The sequence below is a fragment of the Elgaria multicarinata genome, chromosome 7 (assembly GCF_023053635.1).
Source record: "Elgaria multicarinata webbii isolate HBS135686 ecotype San Diego chromosome 7, rElgMul1.1.pri, whole genome shotgun sequence".
NCBI classification, from domain to species: Eukaryota; Metazoa; Chordata; class Lepidosauria; order Squamata; family Anguidae; genus Elgaria; species Elgaria multicarinata.
In genome coordinates, this window is record NC_086177.1 from 115,950,670 (window position 1) to 115,974,380 (window position 23,711).

The following is a 23,711-nucleotide window of genomic DNA, read 5'->3' on the forward strand; positions in this document are numbered from 1 at the left end:
TCCGGCACCGGCTGCAGGTGCGGGACTGGCGGGGCGCCGCCGCCGCCGCGTCCGGGGGCCCACGGCTTCTCTCCCTCCACCCGCGTGGCCCTGCTCGCCCGCGCTCTTGCTGCCGCGTCCGGGGGGCTCGGGGCTGCTGGGCCGCCTTCCGCCACGACGGGCCGCCCCCAGCCACCGAGGGACCGCGATATACGTGGGTCAAGGAGCGGCCCGGCCTGCCCGCCCGCCGGCCCGCCTTCTCCAGCCGCCTCTTAAACGCCTCCAGCTCAAGCTCAGCTCGTTCTGCAGGAAGACTGTTTTGCTGCCCTAAAGGCGCCTTCCTAGAATGTAAACCTCTCGCCTCCTGTATTATTGGTCCAAGGCAGTCCTGGCACGCAGGGGCTTCCCGTCTTCCTCGGAGCCGCCTTTGCGCACGGCCACCCGCCGCACCCACCCACCCACCCCTCAGTCCGCCGCCATCTCTGCTGTGGCCCCCAAGGCCAGCACCCCCTTTAAAAATGGGGTGGGTGCTGGGCCTCCACCAGGCCACGCAAGGAAACGGCTGCCCGTGCTTCTTGTAGACCTGACGTCTGTCTTACAAAGGTGGGAGGGAGATGACCCATGACGGAGCCAGTATCACCATTTGCCCATCCAGGTAGCCCTCCATCCCTGGATAATGCCGTTCTGGAAAGGGCCCTGGTGCTGAAAGGCAGCCCAGACGCAGCTGGTGCGGAAGGAGATGGCACCCCAGGCCCACTCGCCCCACTGCCGTGCCCCATTTCTCCCCTGGCACTGTGGGACTTGGAAAGAGGCTGCCAGGATGGGTGGGTGGGTGGGTGGGTAACCCTCTAGCCAGCCAGGAGTAGCCGGATGTGAGGCAAACTTCCTGCCTGACCTTTTAACTGCAGAGGTAGGAGGGCAGAGACCTCAGAGCCCAACTGCACATATGGACTGGAGTCTTCTGAGCTGGCAAAGATTTATTGGGGCACAGCAGAGTCCGTTTGGCTGCCAACCCATCTTTCCCCTTCTGTAGGTGGTGGCAGAAGGGGAATACCAGGCAGAGCTCCCCTACCATCCCAGGAAGGGGCGGCTACCGCTCTTGCCTGCAGGAAAGGAGGGCCCAGACCCCAGCTTCAAGCAGGGCAGGGGAAGCTCTTGTACGTCCCAATCCAGAATGAGGCTGAGTTCAGTCACTCTGCACACCCGGCTGCTGGGCAGGGTTGCGAAGCGGAAAGTGGGATCTTCTGGGGCACAGCTAATCGGCACAAAAGGCAGGGCTCTTTTGCACACTGTGGCCGAAATACTCTGGCCTCGGTGCCGGTGAGTCCCAACACCCGGTTATCTGCACCTCATCTGTGCAGCCCTTCCGAGCCAGACCCAGGCCTCTTGCCCTCCTCCTCCTCCTCCTGCTGATCCAGGCGCTGCAGCTGCTCCTCCACATCCGCCGGGATCTCCACCTTCAGCAGGTTTTCCATCCCAGCCTCAGGTTCATCGCTGATCAGGACCTGCTCAGGGCAGAGAGACCCAATGCCTCAGAGGAGGGAAAAAAGACCATCCTTCTCCGCCCCCCAAGCGACATTCATCCCAGCCCCCAAAAGTCTCAGGGAGCGGCAGCCCCATAACGAACATCCAGCTGAACCAGAAGGATGGACCGGGGTGGGGTGGGGTGGGGTGGGGTGCTGTCACACAGTATTACAGAACTGGCCATAGTTCCCAAAACTAATCCACATTTCCAAGGCACAAAAATACCCCTTGAAAAGCCTCCAGGGCTCCTTCCAGGGGCCTGATAACTGCCCGGCCCCCACATCCCCCCCCCCGAAATACCACCCAGGCTCTTTGCCTGCCTGAAGAGCCCTGCTCCCTGCATACAAAGAAGGCCTTTGTGCCCTTCCTTTCACCCGTACCCCTGGATCATTCACGCATTTCCGCTTTCCGCAGATATTCTAAACTCTTGACGCTCTAAAAGCCTCTCAAGTTGGCTGCTGCCTTCCATGAAGGGCGAAGCTCCTAAACGTTACCTCCAATTTGAACTGAAGGCAGAGACTGTCCCCCGCCCCAAACACCCTGCAGATGACAGCACCGCGTCCCTTAGCGAGGGCTGGCAGGAGTCTGAACTCATGCAGGGACCCTCCCGGAAGAGGCAACTCCCTCCCAGCGAGCCTCAGGCTTGAGTAATGACGGGGTGGGTGGGGTGGAGTGGGGGGTGGAAACCTTAGCCCCCCCCTCCTCGCTGCTTACCTGGATCAGCTTCTCACAGGCAGCGAGGACACCGGGGTCCGCTTCCTGCTGGTGCAGTTCTCGCAGGACCACGTAGGTGCCTTTCTCTCGCACCAGCTGCCGCCCTGGCTTCGTGGCTGTGAGCTGCCGAGGGAGACAGAAAAGGTCAGTGGCTGCTGCTGCTGGGGGGGCTGCTGCTGCTGGGGGGGCTGCTGCTGCTGGGGGGGCTGCTGCTGCTGCTGGGGCTGCTGCTGCTGGGGCCTTGCCCGAAGGCCCACGCGTGAAATCCTGCATCGTCCGGACAGAAAGGGGGAGGGGCTCCCCCGAGAGGGGTCATCTGGGGCAGACAACCACCCCCACCCCCCTGTGCTGGCGCTAGGAATGGAAGCCTCCGCAGACTGGAGGGCTTGGGGAGGCCTTCCACCGCCTGGGCCCCGGCCCTTCCGTGTCTTCCAGACTGCCGCCCCCCCTGACTCCCCCCAAACAGCCACGAGGCTGCTTGCAGGAGAGGACCGTGGCACCCCAAAGGAAGCGCTGTGGCACCAGGGCAGGCGGGGAGGGCAGGCCGGTGGAGGAAGCGTGGGCCCAGCACCGGTTTGTGGGAGTCAGGACCTTGCTTGGTTTTTAATTTTATTTACTGCCTTTCTATACCGTCCAATAGCCAAAGCTCTCCGGGTGGGTCACAGAAATTAAAACCTTAAAATATAACTTAAGTATAAAATTTAAACCACAATATAAAAGTACAAAACCAAGCAGCAATGCAGAGATTTAAAATACAGATTTTAAACAGCAGTTTTAAAAAACTAGGTTGGTAAAACCCTGGATTTAATGATTATCCCCCTGTTGTTGTCATCCCCCCCCCCCGGGTCACATTGGGGGAAATACATCTAGGGGGCCACATTGCCACGAAGAGGCCCTGTTGCATTCGTGTCCTGCTTGTGGCTCACTGGTCGACAGCTGGCGGGCCCCAGGGTGAAGAGAGCGCGGGACGAGATGGACCCTGGGCCTGATCCGTCCTCAGGGTCTTCTGAGGTTCTCCCTGGCCTTGGCAATCCTCTCTGCAGCATCTAGGGTGCTAAGACCGCTAAGTGAACAATTTATAAATTGGAAGATCTACATCTCGAAATTGCAAAGGGGGGGGGGGGAGAGAGAGCCTGAACTTTTCAGCCTGAATAAGCCCCAGTTTCTACAGTCAGCATTAATCCATCATATTTGGTCGACCAGGACCCCAACCCTTTTGAAGAACCACTTGGCCAAGTTTGTTTTTAAAATCAGCCTTCCTCAACCTGGGGCGCTCCAAATGTGTTGGACTACAACTCCCAGAATGCCCCAGCCAGCTGGCTGGGGCATTCTGGGAGATGCAGTCCAACACATCTGAAGCGCCCCAGGTTGAGGAAGGCTGATTTAAATTAATAATTAAGAATTGGGAGGGGGGAAAGAGATTTAGGAAAAGGGCCCAGGTTTGGAAACATGGTGTGCAGGGTCAAGGCCCTTCTTTGTTCAGGGGGCTGAGGAGTTCACCCCCACCCTCAGCATTTCCCTGGACGTTGCCCACAGCTGTCTAAGGGCCCTTCTCTACAGTCACTTCCTCAAAGAGAGGGAACGCTGCAGCTCTCTGGATCCCGAATTCCCCAAGTGGGACCCCGCCCAGCAACTGCATGGCAAACGGGCCTTGCACACACAGGCCTGGCACACACAAGCCTGGCACACACAGGCCTGGCACACACAGGCCTCGGCCTGGCACACACAGGCCTGGCACACACAAGCCTGGCACACACAGGCCTGGCACACACAGGCCTCGGCCTGGCACACACAGGCCTGGCACACACAAGCCTGGCACACACAAGCCTGGCACACACACACTCACCAGCATGATGGCCTCCAGAAGCATTTTGCGAATGTCAGGGTCCGGCTCCCGCTGCTTCTCGGGCGGCAAGTACTGCAGATCCAGGGGCAGCCCTGGGACCAAGACAGGCAGGCTCAGGGGCGGGCGGGGAGGGGGACAGCCCGCCCCACAGAACTGCCCAGGCCCAGCTCACCAGGAGGCCCGGGCTGCCCACGCCGCAATAGCAGGAGGGCCGGGACTCCGTAGGACGGAGGCGCCGGCTAAATCCCCGACCCCAGAGCCTGCGTGGGCTTGTCTAGTGTGGCTTCTTCCCACCAAGGCAAGGTTCAGCATGCCTGCCCCCCACCCCCCTCCCCTGCTCAAGGGACCCACTTTCCATCTCATCCTCGGGGATCTCCTCAGGACCAGCTAGAGGCAGCAGCAGGAAAGGAAGCACGTCCACATCTTCGCTCAGCAGCCACTCATGGGACCCTGGAAAAAACAGGCATCCGTGTCACAACCTGGAGCCAAAACCGCACTGGGGTGAGGATGGGGTCCCGGCCCCCGAAACAAGGGGCATTGCCAGCCGAAGGAGAAAGCAGCAACGGCCGTCCTTGCGGAGGGGAGCCAGGAGGCACAGCTGGGCCAGGCAGCCCCCTTCCCGTTCCCCGGCCAAGGAAAAGCAGCAAGACGCCCCCCCCCCCACGAGAGAGACGCCCCGCTCACCGTGGTCAAAACAGCAGTTCCGGAGCGTCCCAACTACACCCCCTCGGCGGATAGCGGAGCCCACATACTGGGTGTACGGCAGCAGCCTCTGCACCACGCACCTGGGGGGGGGGAAGAGTGGGGAGACAGGCGCTGTCAGGGGGGCCAAGCCAAGGCCCACTCCTCCCACTGATAAGAGGAGAGGGGTTGGCCAAGGCTTCTTGCCACACACGTGGAGGCTGGCCTGGGCGGCTGCAAGAGCCACTGGGACGCTGCCCACCTGTGGCAGGGCAAGGCCTGGCCCCCTAAAACGAGCAGGTTCCAGGGATGCCCGCTCTTTCCCGGAGGAGCTGTGCCGCTCCTGCTTGGCTCCCCAGCGGGCTCTTCACGCCCAGCGCCGCTCAGCCAGCCCTGCGCATGCGCACACCCCTGGGCCCCAGCTCCCCCTACCTGCCTGGATCTGTCCAAGAGGAATTGCCGGGCTTCCGGCAGCTGGCTCAGGTTCGACAGCAAGGGGCCCAGGTAGTGCAGCGACGCCTTGGCGTTGAAGCCTTCTGTGCAAAAGGCGTCCACCACCGGCACCAGGCCCCCGCCGGCCTCGCGCTGCTGCAGGGCGGCAAAGAGCTCCCTGCACGAGGCTTCTTCCCGCGACAGGTTGGACAGCACCGCGCAGACCTGGTCGGCCAGAGGGAAGCCGGGGTCCAGCAGGCGGCTGAGCAGGCCCGGCAGCCCTTCCGTCAGGGCCCCGTGGGCCAGCGGCTCCGTGGCCAGGTTGATGAGGGCGTGGTAGGCATCCTTGGCTACGGCCAGGGAGGGGTCGTGGGTCAGGGCCAGCAAGGCTTCCACACAGTCCGGCCGCGTGGCCAGCAATCGCCTCCCCTCGGGGGTGCCTGTGAGCCCCAGAATGTACTGGGTGGCCTGGCCTTTCACATCCAAACGGGTCTCTGGCCGGAGGAACTCCAAAAGATGCTGGGCCTGCTGGTCATCCATCCTTTGGGGGGGGGCAAGCAGAGGGGCCTGGATCTGTGAGAGAAAGAGGCCCCCCAATTAGTCAGCCTGATTGAGGAGACCCCCTTAAACTGCTCGTGTGGGGGGAGAGGAGCAGGAGGGGACTGCGGCCCTCATCAGGGCGTTTGGGGCCCCCACTGTGGGAAACAGGGCGCTGGAGTTTGTGAGGCCCCTTGGGCCCAGCTCCAGGGCTCCTCTGATATTCTCAGGGCGCGGCCATGATTTCTGATTCCAGGGAACCAAGCGTCTCACTCAGCCTCCCTCAAGCTGGGCCCGTCTGAAATGGTCTGCTCTACAACGCCCAGCAATCCTGACCATTGGGCTGTGGCACCTGGGCCTGAGGGGAGCCCAAGTCCAAAAGATCTGGAGGGCACCAGGCTCGGGGAGGCTGTTCTCCATGGTCACATTGCAGCAGCCCCTTCCTCAGGCACAGGGAGGGGCAGGTGGGGGGGGGGGCTGCAGGGCCACTCCAGGAACTTTGCTAGAATGCCAGCTGCATCGGCCTCCTTTCCCTGAAACGTTTTCGTTCCAAGAACCACCATCGAACTTTAAGAACTGGTGCCTGAGACGGCCTGTTTCCTCTCCCCTCCTCACCCCTCTTTCCTTTTGTGTCTGTTTGGTTGTAAGCCTGTGGGCGGGGCTTGTCTTCTGTCAGCCATCTGCCAGGGGGTGCTTTAAACTGGATTTCAGAATCCAGCAGGGGTTGGATTCGCTGGGCTAAATCAGGGATTTGCACAAAGTAGGTCTCCATGTTTTGGACTTCAACTCCCAGAAGGCCCTGCCGGCGGTGAGGAATGCTGGGAGTTGAAGTCCAAAACAGCTGGAGATGCGTTTTCTGCTCCCTCCCCCCAAAACTCTATGGTTCTTGCATAAGTCACTGTTGGAGTCTTTCATTTGATTCATTGATCAAATAAATACATGACAAGCACAGGATTGGCTTCTGGGCAAGGGGTGAGTGAGGGGTGGGGTGAGGGGTTTCCCCACGGGCGCTTCCTCTGCGCCCCAAGGCAGGGGCGGCGGCTCCAGGCAAGCCCTGCAGGGGCTCTAAGCTCGAGCAGACCCCCTTCAAAAGGATCCCAGCAGATGAGGACGAGGCGGACCCTGCGGAGCAGCCACTGCCAGGCTCAGCACCATCTCCCCCTCCCCCCGCCCATTAAGCCCCCTGCTCACCCCGCCCCCCACCCACGGACACTAAGTCCCCTGCTAACCCCGCCCCCCACTAAGCCCCCTGCCTACCCCGCCCCCCACTAAGCCCCCTGCCCTTTGCCTACCCTGCCCCGCGCCCTTGAAAGCCGTCGGGAGGGCCCCGTTCCACTGGCGATCCTTGCTGCGTGGAGCGGGGCCGGGGGGGGAAGGAGGGAGGGGCCCCCGCTGCACGGACCTGCCTGCCGCCACGTGCGTCCAGGGCCGCTTCCGCCTTCAGGAAGGCTTGCCCAATCCCCGCCGCGTACTGCTCGAGAGGCGGGAGCAGCCCCAGGCACCCGGATGCCCCGAGCCAATCAGAAGCGGCCCCGCGGAGCAAAGCCTAGTGGGGCTTGTAGTTGCCCTGCTCGGGGACGCGGCGACTGAAGCCCAACCCAGCGCAGGTGCTTGCGGCCGGCCCGCAGCTTTCCCCAACCTGGTGCCGGCCGGTGGGGTTTGGACTACAACTCCCAGCATGGCTGGCTGGGGGATGCTGGGAGTTGTAGTCCAACCCCACCGGCCGGCACCAGGTTGGGGAAAGCTGCTAGAAGACGATGAAGAGGAGGAAGGCCGGCGGCGATGCGCACCAGCAGCCTCCCTTGACTGGCAGGGCTGAGCGGGCCGTGGGGGGAGGCTTTTCCCAGCCCCGGGGAAGGAAGGCGAGCCGGAGCGGGGCAGCGGGCGGGGGTCTCTGGTCGGGTTAGGGCGCGGCTGGCCGGGGTGGCCGGATGGCAGATGAAGAGGAGGGCAAAAGCAAGTTCGCTAGCCAGCCCCTGTGAGGGCAGGGGCAGTTGTCCCTTAGGGCTGGGGTTAAAGCCAGGGAAGTATATGGTCGCTCTGGCGCAAAGGTGACAGAGAGGTGGGACACCAAGGAAAGAAATAAGGCCAAAGAGAATGTGAAACAGCCCCCATCGATCGAGCGATACCACACTATCGTCTTTTGTGAACTGCCCAGAGAGCTTCGGCTATTGGGCGGTATAGAAATGTAATAAATAAATATCTATTTATCTATTAATAAATAGATAAATAAATATCTATTAGAATGTAAGCCTATGCGGCAGGGTCTTGCTATTTACTGTTTTACTCTGTGCAGCACCATGTACATAGATGGTGCTATATAAATAATCATCATCATCATCATCATCATCATCATCATCTTTTCTGCACCGGGGAAACACCACCCTCTACTCCCAGGCACTTAATGGTATATCTGTTTCTTTTGTTTGAGAACAGGTCTATTAGGGAAAATATTGTTTATTTGTTTTGAGCTGTTTACATTTGATTTTGCTATGTTAATTTTTTTAGACTATTACGTAGCATTTTGTATTTTTATCAATGGTTGTAAACTGCCCAGAGAGCTTTGTCTATGGGGCAGTATTGAAATGAAATAAATATGATATAAATCCATTTAAAACAAAGTTCTGGGTAGTCAAAGAATAGCAGAGTTGGAAGGGTCCTCTAAGGCCATCGAGTCCAACCCCCTGCTCAATGCAGGAATCCACCCTAAAGCATCCCTGACAGATGGTTGAGCAGCTGCCCCTTGAATGGCCTCTAGGATGGGAGAGCCCACAACCTCCCTAGGTCATTGATTCCATTGCCGTACTGCTCTAACAGTCAGGAAGTTTTTCCTGATAGACAGCCGGAATCTGGCTTCCGTGGGTTCTTTGTAGCTCCAGCAATTAACTTACAGCATCCAGCATTTCATTTATACTGTTAGTTTTACTCCACCCTATGCCTGTTTGGTGCATTCTCTTCCCCTTATTGTTTTATTATGATTCTATTAGAATGTAAGCCTATGCGGCAGGATTTTGTACAGCACCATGTACACTGATGGTGCTATATAAATAAATAAATAATAAAATCATCATCATCATCATCGTCAAATTATTACTTGGGAGTGCTATTTTATGGGATGGTGTAAAAGCCGGAATGGAACCGGCCTGTCTCCCTGATCAGGCCATAAACCAATCATGGCCTTGATTGCCCTGGTAACACACATTCCTCTAGCTTGAAGCCAGAGTCCCTGCGCAACATCCCAGAAAGTTCAACTACAATCTTAGAAATTCTACTACAGTTCTTAGCAACAGATACTATGTAGATTAAAAACCCATTAAACATATTAAAATCCATTGCACTGCCCTCCAGACAGGGCAGGACAAAAGGAACCCCTGAACTGGATGAGGGAATTAGACTTGCCGGAAATGGCGCTCATTCCAAGCCAACGAAGTGGTCTCCTCCTCGGCGAGGCTGCTCCTGCTTCCCTCGCACAGAGAGGGGTGGAGGCGGGGGGAGTTCGGCCTCTCTTTAATTTTTAGTTCTATCATATTTTATACTTTTACGTACATCGTTCCGGCATCACCTTTGGCGGTGAAGGAAGGAGCAGTACAGAAAACTTGAAGAATAAACCATAAAGAGAAAGTAGGCAAGGTCGGGAAAGACGCGCAAGTAAGCCATGGAAGAAGCGCTTTATCCCTTCATCCCAGAAAGGGGGGGCATAAAAGCTCCCCGCTTTCCTGCGGGGGGGGGCACAAGGCAGTTGCTGTTGCCCACCCCAGCCACGAACCGACAGGTCACCCCCCCCCCCTCCCCGCCCCGCATTAGGTGCTTCAGGTGCCGCGTGCTTCAAAGCAAAACGCGCTACAGCCGTCCTGGGCTGAATTCAGGCGCGCGCCCTGGGTGGCGAAGTTGTACGAACAACGGAGGAGGAGGAGGAGGAGGAGGAGGAGGAGGAGGAGGGGGGGGGGTTCACCCACCGACCACCCCATTATTATTATTATTATTATTATTATTATTATTATTATTATTATTATTATTAGTTATATAGCACCATCAATGTACATGGTGCTGCACAGAGTAAAACAATAAATAGCAAGACCCTGCCGCAAAGGCTTACATTCTAATAAAATCATAATAAAACAATAAGGAGGGGAAGAGAATGCACCAAACAGGCAGTATAAAAGTCAGAACAAAATCAAGTTTTAAAAGCTTTAGGGGAAAAAAAGTTTTTAGCTGAGCTTTAAAAGCTGCAATTGAACTTGTAGTTCTCAAATGTTCTGGAAGAGCGTTCCAGGCGTAAGGGGCAGCGGAAGAAAATGGACGAAGCCGAGCAAGGGAAGTAGAGGCCCTTGGGCAGGTGAGAAACATGGCATCAGAGGAGCGAAGAGCACCAGTGGGGCGATAGTGTGAGATGAGAGAGGAGAGATAGGCAGGAGCTAGACCGTGAAGAGCTTTGTAGGTCAACAGGAGAAGTTTATATTGGATTCTGAAGTGAATTGGAAGCCAATGAAGAGATTTCAGAAGTGGAGTAACATGGTCAGAGCGGCAAGCCAAGAAGATGATCTTAGCAGACCTTCACGCGGACGGGCCACAGACTAATGCCATTCTCCCTTTGTGTGTGCCAAGAACTGCAGCCCTGATAGAGGAGACCGGAGCTGAATTTAGGACCCAGAAGGAGCCGCATAAGAGCATCAAAGTTTTGATTTCCCCCGAAAGGAAACTTAAAGGGATGGATGGCAAACTGCCGGCGCCTCTGCGGGCATCACTCGGAGTCAGATCCCGGGAGGAGATCCAGCGAGAAGCCTTCAGCTGCTGGTGCCCTTCACGACCCGGTAGGTACCAGCCGCAAAGCAGGGGGAGGCAGGACTTTTAGGCTCCACACCTGTAAGACCATTGTGACCTTTCCGTAGGGTGACCCTATGGAAAGGAGGACAGGGCTCCTTAAATCGGGTCACTCTAGTACAGCTCCTGCACTTTAACTGTTGTGATGAAGAGGGAATTTCACCAGGTTCTCCATATATACAAGTGACACCTGCTGAAATTCCCTTTGCTATGAAACTGTTAAAGATACAGGAGCCCGGTCCTCCTTTTCATAGGGTCACCCTACCTTTCCGCCAGTGTGGTATATGTAAATTTGGTCCTTTTTAAACCTCAGAACCTACACCAAATGGGTCTGGAACACCCCGGTGGGTAACCAGTGGTAATCCAAACAGACAATCATTTAATCCCAGCCGACAAGCGTCACCACAGACATGATTGTAAATAAGAATCTATTTATTGTAAAAACTGCAAAATTAAACAAGTGGCAAGGTGGTTATATAAGCATACAATCTCTCTCTGTGTGGTTACAAAAAAAGATAATGAAATGCAAATACAAGATTAAGTAAAAGAATTGCAGTTGCCAAAGCAGGTGTTACAAACTTAGCTAATAAGATAACGGCTTCTGCTTCTAGCATTGTTATGGCTCCTCTTCATTAGCTTCTGTTTACTACTTGCGGTTTAAAGCTAAACTGAAACACTTTCGACTATACTAAAACATAGTAGTTAACCCTCCCTATTCTTCCTCCTGCACACTATTTGAATCAAAAGCTATGTTGAAGCATTATTAAGTTCCTCTGGGCATGTGAAGAATAAAAGCAGAAGTTAGAGGGAAAGAGAACATCCAAGACTTGGAAATAATTCCAAGTTCCAGCTTCAAAAATAACTCCAAGTCATTAAAGTCTAGAAATACTCAAAGTTCCAACTTCAGAAAAATATTCTAAGTCCCAAAGTCTAAAGGTATAAAGAGATTCATAATTACCTTGGTTCCGTTAATCCAAAACTCAGAGGTGAAGTTGAAGAAGGAAAAATAAAAACACAAAATCTGCCTTGCAGCCTCTGCTACCTGTGCTTTTGTACCCTTGTTCTGGCCCAAAGGTGGGGGTCCCAATGAGTTCTGAGACCACCATCTCCCAATCACAGATGGCATGAATAAGTGATTAGACCACCCATTCACCAATTAGAAGTTAGGTGTCTCCCCCTCCCCAATATCTCACGTTATACTCAATTCCTTTTATTACATTCAACAGAGCAATAAAACATACGAAAACGCATAATAAATATTTTAAATACATGGAATTAAAACAGAGTATGATTGCATGAAGCCTCCTTAACGTTCTTTACTAGAAGCAAAAGGAAGTCCTGCCGCCATAACTGATCTGGTAAGGATTGCCTGATTAAGAAATTTAGCAACTTCTTTGGTGGTATGGTTATCTTGGGCCTGTAAAAGGACCGACATAAGGCTCACGGACGATCATCCAAGTAATCGTTGCGTGAAAGGGTGGATAAGGGCTTTTCTTGCCTCCTGATAGAAGCTACAGTTGAATAATATGTGGGAGATAGATTCCACCTCCTCGTTGTTACAGGGGCAGCATCTATCTGATAGCGGAACTTTCCCGAATCTGCCCTCCATTACCCTAGAAGGCATAGCATTAAGCCTTGCTAGGGAAAATGCCCTCCTATATTTGGGTATAGATAACCAGCTTAAATACAGAGGTACACTGTTTTGGTTGTGATCCCGTAGCCCCAAGGCATACGGGGAACATAGGCCCCGTGCAGCTTGCTGTAGCTACACATGTTATACTCATGGGGCCCAGAAAACATGGCTGCCATAGGGGCGTCCTATCTTGTGTGGCGTATTTCTGCCTAGCACATCTTCTTTGAACTCACGTTCCTCTTCGGACATATTTGGTCATATCCGCCCAAACACCTCCTCCCAAGTGTCACGTTTGCTCAGTATGATGACTTTCCACACTCAACTTCGAGTGAGGACGTGCTCTTGTCAGCAGGTGCGCACCACGAGATGTCAAAACAGGAGTTTTCCTCCTAGTGGACGTCTGAACCTGCTCAGTTCTCTCTCTCCGCTTGCTCACACACTCTCCTGGCACACCGTGGCCTTGAACGTGCTCTGAGAAGTCCGCTGTGGTTTCCCCGTTCCCCTTTTCTTCAAAGACAGTCCTGCAAGTCTTAGCTAGAGTCTTAGTTAATGACATGAAATCAGTTAACATAAAATCAGACTTCAAGGTCTTCATGCCCATGGCTCAGGGGTCTGGAATATACCTCTGGGGGTCTTTCAGTTATGAGTCTGGGGACTTTTAAGGGGTCTTATAAATCTCCCCAAAACCCTCACTCAAGCCATTCCAACGTTCCAGATTAAATCATCCATATTTAACCTGAAGTAGCCTTCTTCATGCAGCATAATTTAACCCTTTAAGCACCAGATTAACAGTACAGTGGCTAAAATGTCAGACTGGGAGTCAGGAGATCTGGGTTCTAGTCCCCACTAGACCATGGAAACCTGCTGGGTGACTTTAGGCCAGTCACAGACTCTCAACTCAGCCTACCTCACAGGGTTGTTGTGAGGATAAAAATGGAGAGGAGGTGAACGTCCGTCACCCAACCCTGATTAAAAGGAAACACCCTGAACCGGTGCGGTCTTGTGTTTTGAGCACACTGAAATCATTTGTCCCATGGGGTGATAACGGAGTTTGCTTCTGCTGACTGATGCTTTTGCTGCACATCTACCTGGGAAGAAGCAGCGTTTTGTTGTCGAAAGGAATCATATATATTTTAAAAGTGAAACTATTAAAGCTGAGCATCTGTAACTAACCTTAGAATCATAGAATCATAGAAGAGCAGAGTTGGAAGGGGCCTACAAGGCCCTCGAGTCCAACCCCCTGCTCAATGCAGGAATCCACCCTAAAGCATCCCTGACAGATGGCTGTCCAGCTGCCTCTTGAAGGCCTCTAGGGTGGGAGAGCCCACCACCTCCCTAGGGAACTGTGCCTTTGGTTTCTATTTCCTAAAGGGTGGATTCCTGCACTGAGCAGGGGTTGGACTCGATGGCCTCATAGGCCCCTTCCAACTCTGCTATTCTATGATTCTATAAAATTATACAATCAATACTGTATTTCCAATAAAAGGTGAAGCCCACTTGCCACACACGGTATAATACATAAGTTTAAAATGGTAATTAAAATAAACATTCAGAAGGGGGAGCAAAGATGTTTGGAGGCACAGGATCATTAAGGAGAGCAGTTGGCCTCTAAGGCCATAGCTAGACCTAAGGTTTATTCCTGAATCATCCAGGGGTCAAACCTGTTCATCCAGGTGACTCACAGGGGATCCAGTGCTCAGGCAGGGGCGAACCCTGGATGATCCCAGGATAAACCTTAGGTCTAGCTGTGGCCTAAGTCTCTTCTAATCTGGGCTGCTTTTACTGCAAACCTAGCTGTGCTTATCATAACAGGCCTTAAATTATTTGACAGTAGGTGTGTGATTTTATCGACATCCTTTAGGTTTGCTGCTGGCACCAGATGACTCTTTAGGTATCTGTCTCTTGGGATCTGAAGTCACAGCTGATCAAGGGCTCTTTGCACACACAACGCGGCCTTCTCTGGAAGGATGGACCCACAGACAGCCCTTAATAAAGTTTCTGCTGATTGCTGGCAAAAGATGAGCAACGCAGCTCAGGGAATCTGGGATGAATGGCTGCGGAGCCGCAGGGTGGTGTCATTCATGGGGTGAGAGTAGCAGCCCAGCCCAGCCCCACTCTCTCTCAGCCTGCACACGAGTGCAAAGGGCCCGGCAGGGCTACCCAAGGGCCAGCCCGTGGCACTGTGGGGTGAGGTGGGGCTGGCAGGTGGGTTTTGCTTCCGACAGGGGACTTGAAAGAGTCTGGCTGGGTCAGAGAGGGCCCCCCCTGCCCCCCAGGCGGTGGTTGGAATCAAGAGCCAGGGAGAACTAGGAGATGAGGAGGAAATACTAAGGCCCCAAAGGAAAGTAATCCTGGGCGCCTGTGCTGTGGATCATGCCGAAATGGAGTGGCCCAGGTGGGTGCAAGGGACAGGCGATGGCCCCTGGCAGGTTGCAGGGATGGGGCGGGGGGGGGAGCCTAGTCCACCCCACGGTTTTTACTGGCCAACATGGCTCCAATTGTGGGGGTGAGGAGGGTGTGTGTGGCAACTCCTTGATCTGCCCAGTCAAACCGGAGCTGTTCTGCTGCTCAAACTATGGGGGCTTCTGTGCATTTACAGCTGGGCAGGGGCTGCAGGGGGTGGGTCAAGTCCAGCCTGTGACCCACTGGTCCTTTTTGCCTGTGTCCATGCAGGCCAAGCACCAACTATGATTTTATTAGATTGTAAGCCTATGCGGCAGAGTCTTGCTATTTACTGTTTTACTCTGTACAGCACCATGTACATTGATGGTGCTATTTAAATAAATAATAATAATAATAATAATAACCCTGCTACCTTGAAGGAGGAGTATGTCCGGCCTGAAGCGCAACTGGGGCCGTTTGCCAGGCAGGAGGTCCAGCCCGCCGCCCTGCAAAGCCCCCCGGCTGTCGCCAGAGCCCGGGCCCAGGAGGAGTCCGGAGGCCCCTTGGGACATCCTTGAAGACTTGGAGAGGCTCAGCGGCCGCAGCCCAAGGCAGCTCTTGGCTTTCTTCGAGAGGCACGAGTTGCAGCTGGCCAGGGCGCTCGGCAGCCCAGCGGTGGCTCCTGGCAAGGTGTACACGGTGCTGCGTGCCGTCAGGCAGGTGCTGGAGGGGCCCACAGAGGCCCAGGAGGCCCAGCCTGTGTTGGAGCTGGTGCTTCAGCCGGCCTTTCTGCTCCAGAGCCTGCTGGGCTTCATTGCCAACCTCGAGACCTTCCGGTGCAAGGATGGGCAGATATCCCAGGAGGTGATGGGGGACGCGGTGGCCGCTCTCCACCATCTGCTGGAGGCCTCTCCCGGCCAGGCCCACAGCTTGCTCTGCTACCCCGTGGACCTCCTCTGCTCCACAATCCAGAGGCTGCAGAGCCGTGGCTTCCAGTTCACGTGGATCAGCCAGAAGCGGCTATGGGACACCAAGAGCCTGCTGGACAAGGCCTTCAGCCACTGTGGCGAGTCCGGCCCGGTGTCTCCGGCGGGCAGGGAGGACTTCCACCTCATCCCCGTCTTCCCCACTCCAGAGGACATCTTTCTGGAGCCCTCCCGGAAGCTGAAACCCAACATCCTCTCAGGCAGATACAAGAGCGATGCCGAGTACCTGGACACCCACTTCCGCCTCTTGCGTGAAGACCTGATCAAGCCCCTCAGGGATGGCATCTCCTCTCAGTTCACCCTCCGGAGCCTGTTCTCAGGCTCGCAGAAGCCGGCCGGGGAGCTGCGGCTCTATCAAAACGTCGAGCTGGTCAACGTGGGCACTTCGCCGGCCGGCGTGACGTACTTGGCCAAGTTCCGCGGCACACGGAGCCCCGCGGCCTTCTCCTCCAAGCGGCTGCTGACTGGCTCCCTGGTCTGCCTCATCTCCAACGACTGTGACCACGTGCTGTTCGGGACCGTGGCCAGGTCCAACGTGCGCGAGCTCCTCCGTGGGACCGTGTGGCTGGACATCCAGCAAGGCCACGGCCGCCTCCTGAAGCACCTGCACAGGACCAGCTTCACCATGGTGGAGTCCCCGGCCTTCTTTGAAGCCTACCGGCACGTGCTGGAGGGCCTTCAGGAGCTGGACGACGCCTGCGTGCCCTTCCGCAGGTACATCGTGAAGTGTGACCGCGTCATCTCCCGGCCCTCCTACCTGGAGGGGGACATGGCGGCCTTCGACGTCCGTGCTCTGCATCCCCCGAGGGCCAAAGTGGCGGCTGTGGCGGCTCTTGCTGGCGAGGACAATCCTGAGGTAGGTACAGCGAGATCCAGGAGCGGGATCTGGGGGTAGGAATCCAACACACCTTTCATTTGGGGAGGGTGGGGAGTCTTGTCCGAGGAGGCCTGTTCCACCCCATTCAAACCTTTTTTTTTTTGCAGGGGGTGGGTGGGCTGTTTCCTTTCATTGCCCCCCCCCTTTCTCCTCAACTTCTTCTCACTGATCAGGAATGCTGGAAGAAAGGGGGTGAGCAGAGGAGGGCTGCAGCCAGGTGCGTGGGCAGAAGGAGGGGAGGGGTGGGCAGGAGGGTCCACAGAAATAATTCGTGGGTGGGGGGGAGGTCTGTTTCTCGTAACTCCAGGTTATTGTGCCCTTTGCAGTCTTTATATGACTGAACCCCTCCCACCTGGTGCAGAGGAGAAGCCACGAAAAGCCACGGCAGGCAGTATACATTTCAGAACGTATGACAAATGGCTTTCTTTGTCCTGCTCACAATACCAGCGTGAGGCACGGGGAAGGCAGGCAGCTTCGCTATGTCCGTGGAGCAACCATACTGTCGGCCTCTAAACCAAACGGAAACCCCTCAGGCTGAATTTCACTGGAGCCAGGCCGGCCTTTCCTTGTTCATGCTTGTCTGTCCGTTACGTGAAGGAAAATGTAACACAAAGTAGATGATTCTTTAAACAAGAACTGGAGTCCTTGAGGGTCTTGGCCGAAATGGTCAGTGGCTTCTTTTAGACATTTCCTCATGAGGTGGGTCCTCTATAGAATCATAGAATCATAGAATCATAGAATAGCACAGTTGGAAGGGGCCTACAAGGCCATCGAGTCCAACCCCCTGCTCAATGCAGGAACCCACCCTAAAGCATCCCTGACAGATGCTTATCCAGCTGCCTCTTGAAGGCCTCTAGGGTGGGAGAGCCCACAACCTCCCTAGGCAACTGATTCCATTGTCGTACTGCTCTAACAGTCAGGAAGTTTTTCCTGATGTCCAGCTGGAATCTGGCTTCCTTTAACTTGAGCCCGTTATTCCGTGTCCTGCACTCTGGGAGGATTGAGAAGAGATCCTGGCCCTCCTCTGTGTGACAACCTTTGAAGTCTTTGAAGAGTGCTCTCATGTCTCCCCTCAATTCTCTTCTCCAGGCTAAACATGCCCAGTCCTTTCAGTCTCTCTTCATAGGGCTTTGTTCCCAGACCCCTGATCATCTTGGTTGCCCTCCTCTGAACACGCTCCAGCTTGTCTGCGTCCTTCTTGAATTGTGGACACTGAACAAGTTGATCCTCCCTTGTCGAACGTAGCCGTGTCTTCACCTTGCGCAAAGGGCCACTCATTTGTGCATGTTGGAGCCGGGAGGGAAGTTCTCTAAGGGCGGCCATTTTAAGGAATGGTTTGGTGGGCTCCAGTCGTTCAGCAAAGGTTGCGTTGCATATGCCATACAATGATGGGTGGATCTCTTTGGTATGTCTTGTTGCTAGTGTGGTGTAGTGGCTAAAGTGTTGGACTGGGAGTCGGGAGATCCGGGTTCGAGTCCCCACTCGGCCATGGAAACCCACTGGGTGACTTTGGGCCAGTCATGGAGTCTCAGCCCAACCCACCTCACAGGGTTGTTGTTGTGAGGATAACGTGGAGAGGAGGAGGATTATTATGTACGCCGCCTTGGAGTTCCTTGGAGGAAAAAAAGGCAGGATACAAATTCTAATCATCATCATCATCATCATCATCATCATCATCCAAGTAGCAGAGTCATCCCCGACATTTTCAGATTTGTACAGTTCCTGAATGGAATTGACATGGGCCTGAAATTCTTTTTCGGCAGTGTGGTACGTCTGAAACGGACCTAGTTTCAGCAAACAGTAAACAGGTTGGTCCCTTCCAACTGTACTATTCTATGATTCTACGAACCTAATAGATGCCAGATGTTTTAGGCTACAAAACCCATAATCACTTCAAGTTCCTCATCCACTCCGGTGTCCTCAGTAGCTTCATTATTCTCAGCAACTCTTTTATATGTGCTTTCATTTCCATTACATCTAACTTTACAGTTGGCAGAGCTCAGCTGACTGACTGTAGCACTGGAGAATATTTGCTTAAGTTCACAAGACAAATAGAATCATAGAATCATAGAATAGCAGAGTTGGAAGGGGCCTACAAGGCCATCGAGTCCAACCCCCTGCTCAGTGCAGGAATCCACCCTAAAGCATCCCTGACAGATGGTTGTCCAGCTGCCTCTTGAAGGCCTCTAGGGTGGGAGAGACCACAACCTCCCTTGGTCACTGGTTCCATTGTCGTACTGCTCTAACAGTCAGGAAGTTTTTCCTGATGTCCAGCCGGAATTTGGCTTCCTTTAACTTGAGCCCGTTATTCCGTGTCCTGCACTCTGGGAGGATCAAGAAGAGATCCTGGCCCTCCTCTGTGGGACAACCTTTCAAGGATTTGAAGAGTGCTCTCATGTCTCCCCTCCATCTTCTCTTCTCCAGGCTAAACATGCCCAGTTCTTTCAGTCTCTCTTCATTGGGTTTGTAGGGCTAGTAAAAGTTGAGGGCTAGCAAATAAGGTTATTTACATAGGGCTAATAAAAATTGATGTCCGTAACGCCCACAACAACTGGTGCGAAAGTTGTCTCATCTTGGTATTGCTTGATCCTGCTAATTGCTTGAGTTGTGGCATAATACTTGTGTTATTTTCTGAAAACGCACGGGTGCTCTTGCATTTTTTGAGTCCACTGTGTTTCACATACCTTCGGCATGTTGGGTATTAGATGTCGTCTTTGAACGCTGCCATGGAAAAAGTTACAATGGCTTTTATTGTGCCCTCTGTATTTCACACATCAGTTTCGCTGTGCAGCTCAGTTGCAGTGAGATTAAGTGTGTGGGACGAGCAGTGGGCAAAGGTAGCCGGAGCACAGGTTGTCCTGACCGTTGCTTGAGTGCCACCATTCTCCCTGCCATGGCTGAATAGCCGTCACATCTTTGTCCAACAAACTTATTGGGATTGAGTCCAAAATCGGAACGAGCCAGTAAGATTGGGTTGGCTCTGCCTACTGCAGCTTGGCCTGAGATGGAAAGGATCCCAAGGCGCTCCTCCTGGAAAAGGTGCCTCCCCATCACTGTCTTCCACAGCTCTTACACCTGGAGACAGCTGTTCTGTGCCAGAAATACCTGCTGTTTCATCTGCTAAAACGGAGAACGGCCTTCACAACCACATCTTCCCTCCCCCACCGAAGTTTGACCACACGGCTTTATGAACTCATTCTGTGTTCTTGCAGCTGTGTAGTTCACACTGTCTCCCCCCAGTTTCCAATCTTTTTGTTTTGTTTTAATATTTCATTCCCTGCCTCGACCCCAATCTGGGGGGGGGGGGCACACTTCTTTTTTGAGTCGGTGCCTCAGAACACGGCCCACTCTCTCCGGCCTGGGCAGGGACTTGAAGCCCCTCACTTAATTGGGAAGGTGAGCAAGAGAAAAACGTTTCCATAGGGAAGACGTCCTTTTTTTAATGTTAAGCAAGCTTATTTTATTTCTAGTTAGAGAAGCCCAGGGCACCGAGCGTGGCCTCAGAGGGCTCAAGGCGGATCCAGCGATGATGTATCACAGTTTCCCCCAGCCAGACACCCTCCAGAAAGCTCCCATCATCCCCGGGCAGCATGGCCAGGACTTGCCGCCCAACATGTCTGGAGGGCCTCCAGTTGGGGAAGGCTGGTGTACCCCAAAATATGCATAGATTGCTCAAACAGTATTAGAGGAATAACAAACGACGCAATGCAATCCGGATGGTTAGAAGCTATTTACTGTTTTACGCTGTACAGCACCATGTACATTGATGGTGCTATATAAATAAATAATAATAATAATAATTCCTTAGCAAAATTGACGTTCTCTTCCTCTTGACCAACAAAGCAGGTCGCCATGAAGATCTCGTAGGTATCTGTCTGGCAAAGCACGGTTGGCAGAGCTCAGGTGATCCTCTTGGGGAGACACCTCAGGCCATTTCTACACCTGCCTTTTCCCCCAGGCTCGTCCCTGGATCGCTCCTGTGCATCCAAATGCCGGACAGGAGATCCCAGAAAAAGGCAGGGCCGATCCCTCCATTTCCCCGGGATAACCCTTAGGGGTAGAAAGGGCCACAGTCTCCCAGGATCTCTCTGGGCAACCAGACCTGACCTTCGCCTTTTATAACCTTCACAAGGTCAAAGACCTCATCCTGACTTTTGACCGGGCCATACTGCTATTCTCAATGTAGCCAGGCCTGGTATTGACGCCAGTAATACCTAGAAGAAGGAATCTCCACTGAACAGATTTCTGCTTCTGGTACCCAAGTGACCCACTGGCAGCAGCCTCCCTTGGATTCCAAGAATCCATGCCATTACTCGTGCCTGTCTCATAACATGTACGCACAGCTCTTGTTACTGATCGTGTACAGGTAGCATATACAGGCAATTCAGAATAGCACCCCTATGAAATATAATGAATGCTTGTTAGCCAGACATGTTACATTCTTATAGTGTAACAAGGCTACCTGGCAGAGCAGCCGGGATGGGGGGGGGGAGTGTGTGCTCACTGCACGTCCTGGGGAAACTGAGGCAGGGCTGGTGAGAGCCCTTGTAGGAGGGCAGGCAGTGGGCTTAGAATCATAGAATAGCAGAGCTGGAAGGGGCCCACAAGGCCATCGAGTTCAACCCCCTGCTCAAGGCAGGAATCCACCCTAAAGCATCCCTGACAGATGGTTGTCCAGCTGCCTCTTGAAGGCCTCTAGTGTGGGAGAGCCCACAACCTCCCTAGGGAACTGGTTCCATTGCTGTACCGCTCTAACAGTCAGGAAGTTTTTCCTGATGTCCAGCCGGAATCTGGCTTCCTGTCACTTGAGCCCATTATTCTGTGTCCTGCATTCTGGGAGGATCGAGAAGAGATCCTGGCCCTCCTCTGTGTGACAACCTTTTAAGTCCTTGAAGAGTGCTCTCATGTCTCCCCTCCGTCTTCTCTTCTCCAGGCTAAACCTGCCCAGTTCTTTCAGTCTTTCCTCATAGGGCTTCTTGGAGTCACCGGCTGCTTAGAGCCCTGGGGCCCAAGCAAGCAGAAGGGGCCCTCAGTTTGGGGACACTGTGGGACTTACTAAGAGCACAGGTGCTGGGGGTGGGGAGTTACGCAAGCAGCCACTTTACTGACAGGGTGTGTCCTCCCCCCTTGCTCTCCCCTGGCCCCACTCCCTAGGGGCTGCCTCCCTTCCCCACAGCACTGAGGGGAGGCAGCATAGCGTGCAACTTCAGTGGGGCAGACCACGGTTGGCCTGTCCCAGCAACAGTCCCTTGAGCTATTGCTTGCAAGATCAAGGCCCACAGGGCCAAGGAGAGCTAACATGTCCTTGTGGCTCTTGGCTCCAGGTGGAGGTGCCTCTGGTGGACCTGGCTGCCGTGAGCCCCTTTTGCGCTCACCTCTGGACTGGGGAGATGTTTCCACACCTGGATGAGTCTCAGATCTCTGCCATCCGGATGGCTCTGAGCACAGAGTTTGCGCTGATCCAGGGCCCACCGGGGACAGGTGAGCGCCATGCTGTGAAGAACGTCTGCAACCCCACGCCCCCCTGCACCCTTCCACCCAGCAGGCATCCCTCAGTCACTGCCCGGGGGGGGGCAGCATCAAGGGGCCCACTGACGCAGGGAGGGGGTGTCTTCCTTGCAGCCCCCCTCCTGCCAGTGAAACACGCCACGGTTGAGGGGGCTCTCGTGGGACAGGCAAGCACGTGTCAGAGGTTGCCACTGCAAGGTGGCCCTGACGTGGCCACATCTCAGCATGGAAGCCCAGGGGGGCAAGCTGCTTTTCTGGGGGGGGGGCGAGTGGGTATTGCCCACCACCAAACCCTGTTGCCTGTCTGGCCTCCCTGTGGGGCTGGAGGGAGGGAGGGGCTTCCCTTTCCACCCACGTTGGGACACCAGCCTCTGGTTCCCTTCCAGGGAAGACATTCATAGGGCTGAAGCTTCTGGAGATCCTGTTGGACAATCCGGCCCTCTGGAACAAGGACCACGCACCCTGCCTGGTCGTATGTTATACAAATCATGCACTGGACCAGTTTCTCGAAGGTAAATGCTGCGCACAGGCTCGGGGCTGCTGCCTAGGAGACCTTGGTTGGCCCTGGTGTGCCTCTGCAAGGCAAGAGCGCCTGGAACAGGGAAGCGACACTTCCAGGATCAAGGGTGTCTTTGCCCAACGCAAGAACTGCTGGGTGGGAGCCAGGCAGAGAGGGACACCGGGGTCCCCTCGAAATCGTGGGGGGGGGGCAGGAGAGAATGCTTTCGATGGGAACCAAGCAGAATGGCCTCACGCGGGATCCGCCCTTCCTTGCCAGCCTTCCCGCTTCTGTAGGATGGGCACGAAGCAGCCCCCCTCCCTCCCTCCCCCAGCCTGCTCCGCACTCGCCACCATGGCGAAGCAAGCCTCTCCAGTAGCTCCAGGCGAGACCAGACCTGCCAGAATTCAGGGTGAGGGGGGCTCAGCACCTCCACACAACACGCCTTTGCAGCAAATAGTGGAGCAGCTGCCCCCCCCCCCCCCGTCCTGAGCCTCCTTGGCCACCTGAGGTTGCTAATAGCTGCCTCCTCCACTGCGGTGTTCATTGGAATCTGTAGACTGGGGCACTCATCCAACACTGTCCTTTCAAGAGAACTAGCATAGGGCATCTCATCCAGCCAGGGAGGGGGGGGGAGGAGCTACTTAGCCCCAAATCCCCACACATTTCCTGGCTCACAGCAGCTTTCATGTCTCCCCCCCCCCCCCGGCCCCCATGTACAGTCATGCAGACCAGGAACTTGAAGGTTCTCTTAAGTGAATTCTCAGATGCTCAGAATGCCCCGTCCACCCCGTGGTTGCAGATGGCGTGCGGGGGTGGGTGGGGAGAGGGGAGCTTTGCCCCCACTGCAAGCAGCGGCCACAGGACCCATCCTGATGCCCCCTCTCATTTGGCCCAGAGTTTCAAACTCTGCACACGCTGCTGACCTGCAACGTGGCAGGTCTGGAGAGCCAAAGCCGGGCTCTTGCCAGCCTGCAAGCGAATGGCCAAGCCAGGGTGGGTGAGGGCCAAGATCTGCCACTCCATCCTCCTCTCACGACCGGCACGCTTGGGGCCTGTTCTATGCAGCCCTTTGCTGCCCAGCACGATCCGCACTCAAGGCCACGTCTCCACTCCCTCCCCAGGAATCCTCCGGTTCCACCCGTCAGGGGTGGTGCGCATCGGGGGCAGGAGCAAGAGTGAGGCCGTGGCGGCGTGCTCCTTGAAGAATCTGCGCAAGCAACAGCTTCATGGCCTGCTGCCGACCAGAGACAAGCAGCAGTTTGGACGGGTAAATCCCTCCCGTGCGGCCA

The 23,711-nt window shown here is 54.8% G+C and overlaps 2 protein-coding genes across 3 annotated transcripts in view; one reads left to right on the forward strand and one right to left on the reverse strand.

Annotated features, from left to right (window-relative positions):
- Nucleotides 1–935: 935 nt before the first annotated feature.
- Nucleotides 936–7,135, reverse strand: HGH1 (HGH1 homolog). Of its 2 annotated transcripts, none has more exons than XM_063129961.1 (7): nt 7,116–7,135; nt 5,181–5,749; nt 4,748–4,848; nt 4,415–4,513; nt 4,064–4,155; nt 2,218–2,340; nt 936–1,484 (listed from the first exon to the last, which is right to left on the reverse strand). In XM_063129961.1, exons 2-7 carry the CDS (start codon nt 5,714–5,716, stop codon nt 1,329–1,331), a joined length of 1,107 nt encoding a protein of 368 aa, XP_062986031.1. In that variant the 5' UTR covers nt 5,717–5,749; nt 7,116–7,135; the 3' UTR covers nt 936–1,328. The 2 variants fall into 2 exon arrangements, with proteins under 2 accessions (XP_062986031.1, XP_062986030.1); XM_063129960.1 differs by lacking the exon at nt 7,116–7,135 and adding an exon at nt 7,006–7,073.
- Nucleotides 7,136–14,996: 7,861 nt separating this feature from the next.
- Nucleotides 14,997–23,711, forward strand: part of LOC134402019 (NFX1-type zinc finger-containing protein 1-like) — a 31,016-nt gene continuing 22,301 nt past the window's right edge. Inside the window, exons 1-4 of the mRNA XM_063131386.1 lie at nt 14,997–16,391; nt 21,737–21,893; nt 22,307–22,432; nt 23,544–23,689. Of these exons, the coding sequence (XP_062987456.1) occupies nt 14,997–16,391; nt 21,737–21,893; nt 22,307–22,432; nt 23,544–23,689 (1,824 nt within the window). The remainder of the gene's footprint in view (nt 16,392–21,736; nt 21,894–22,306; nt 22,433–23,543; nt 23,690–23,711) is intronic.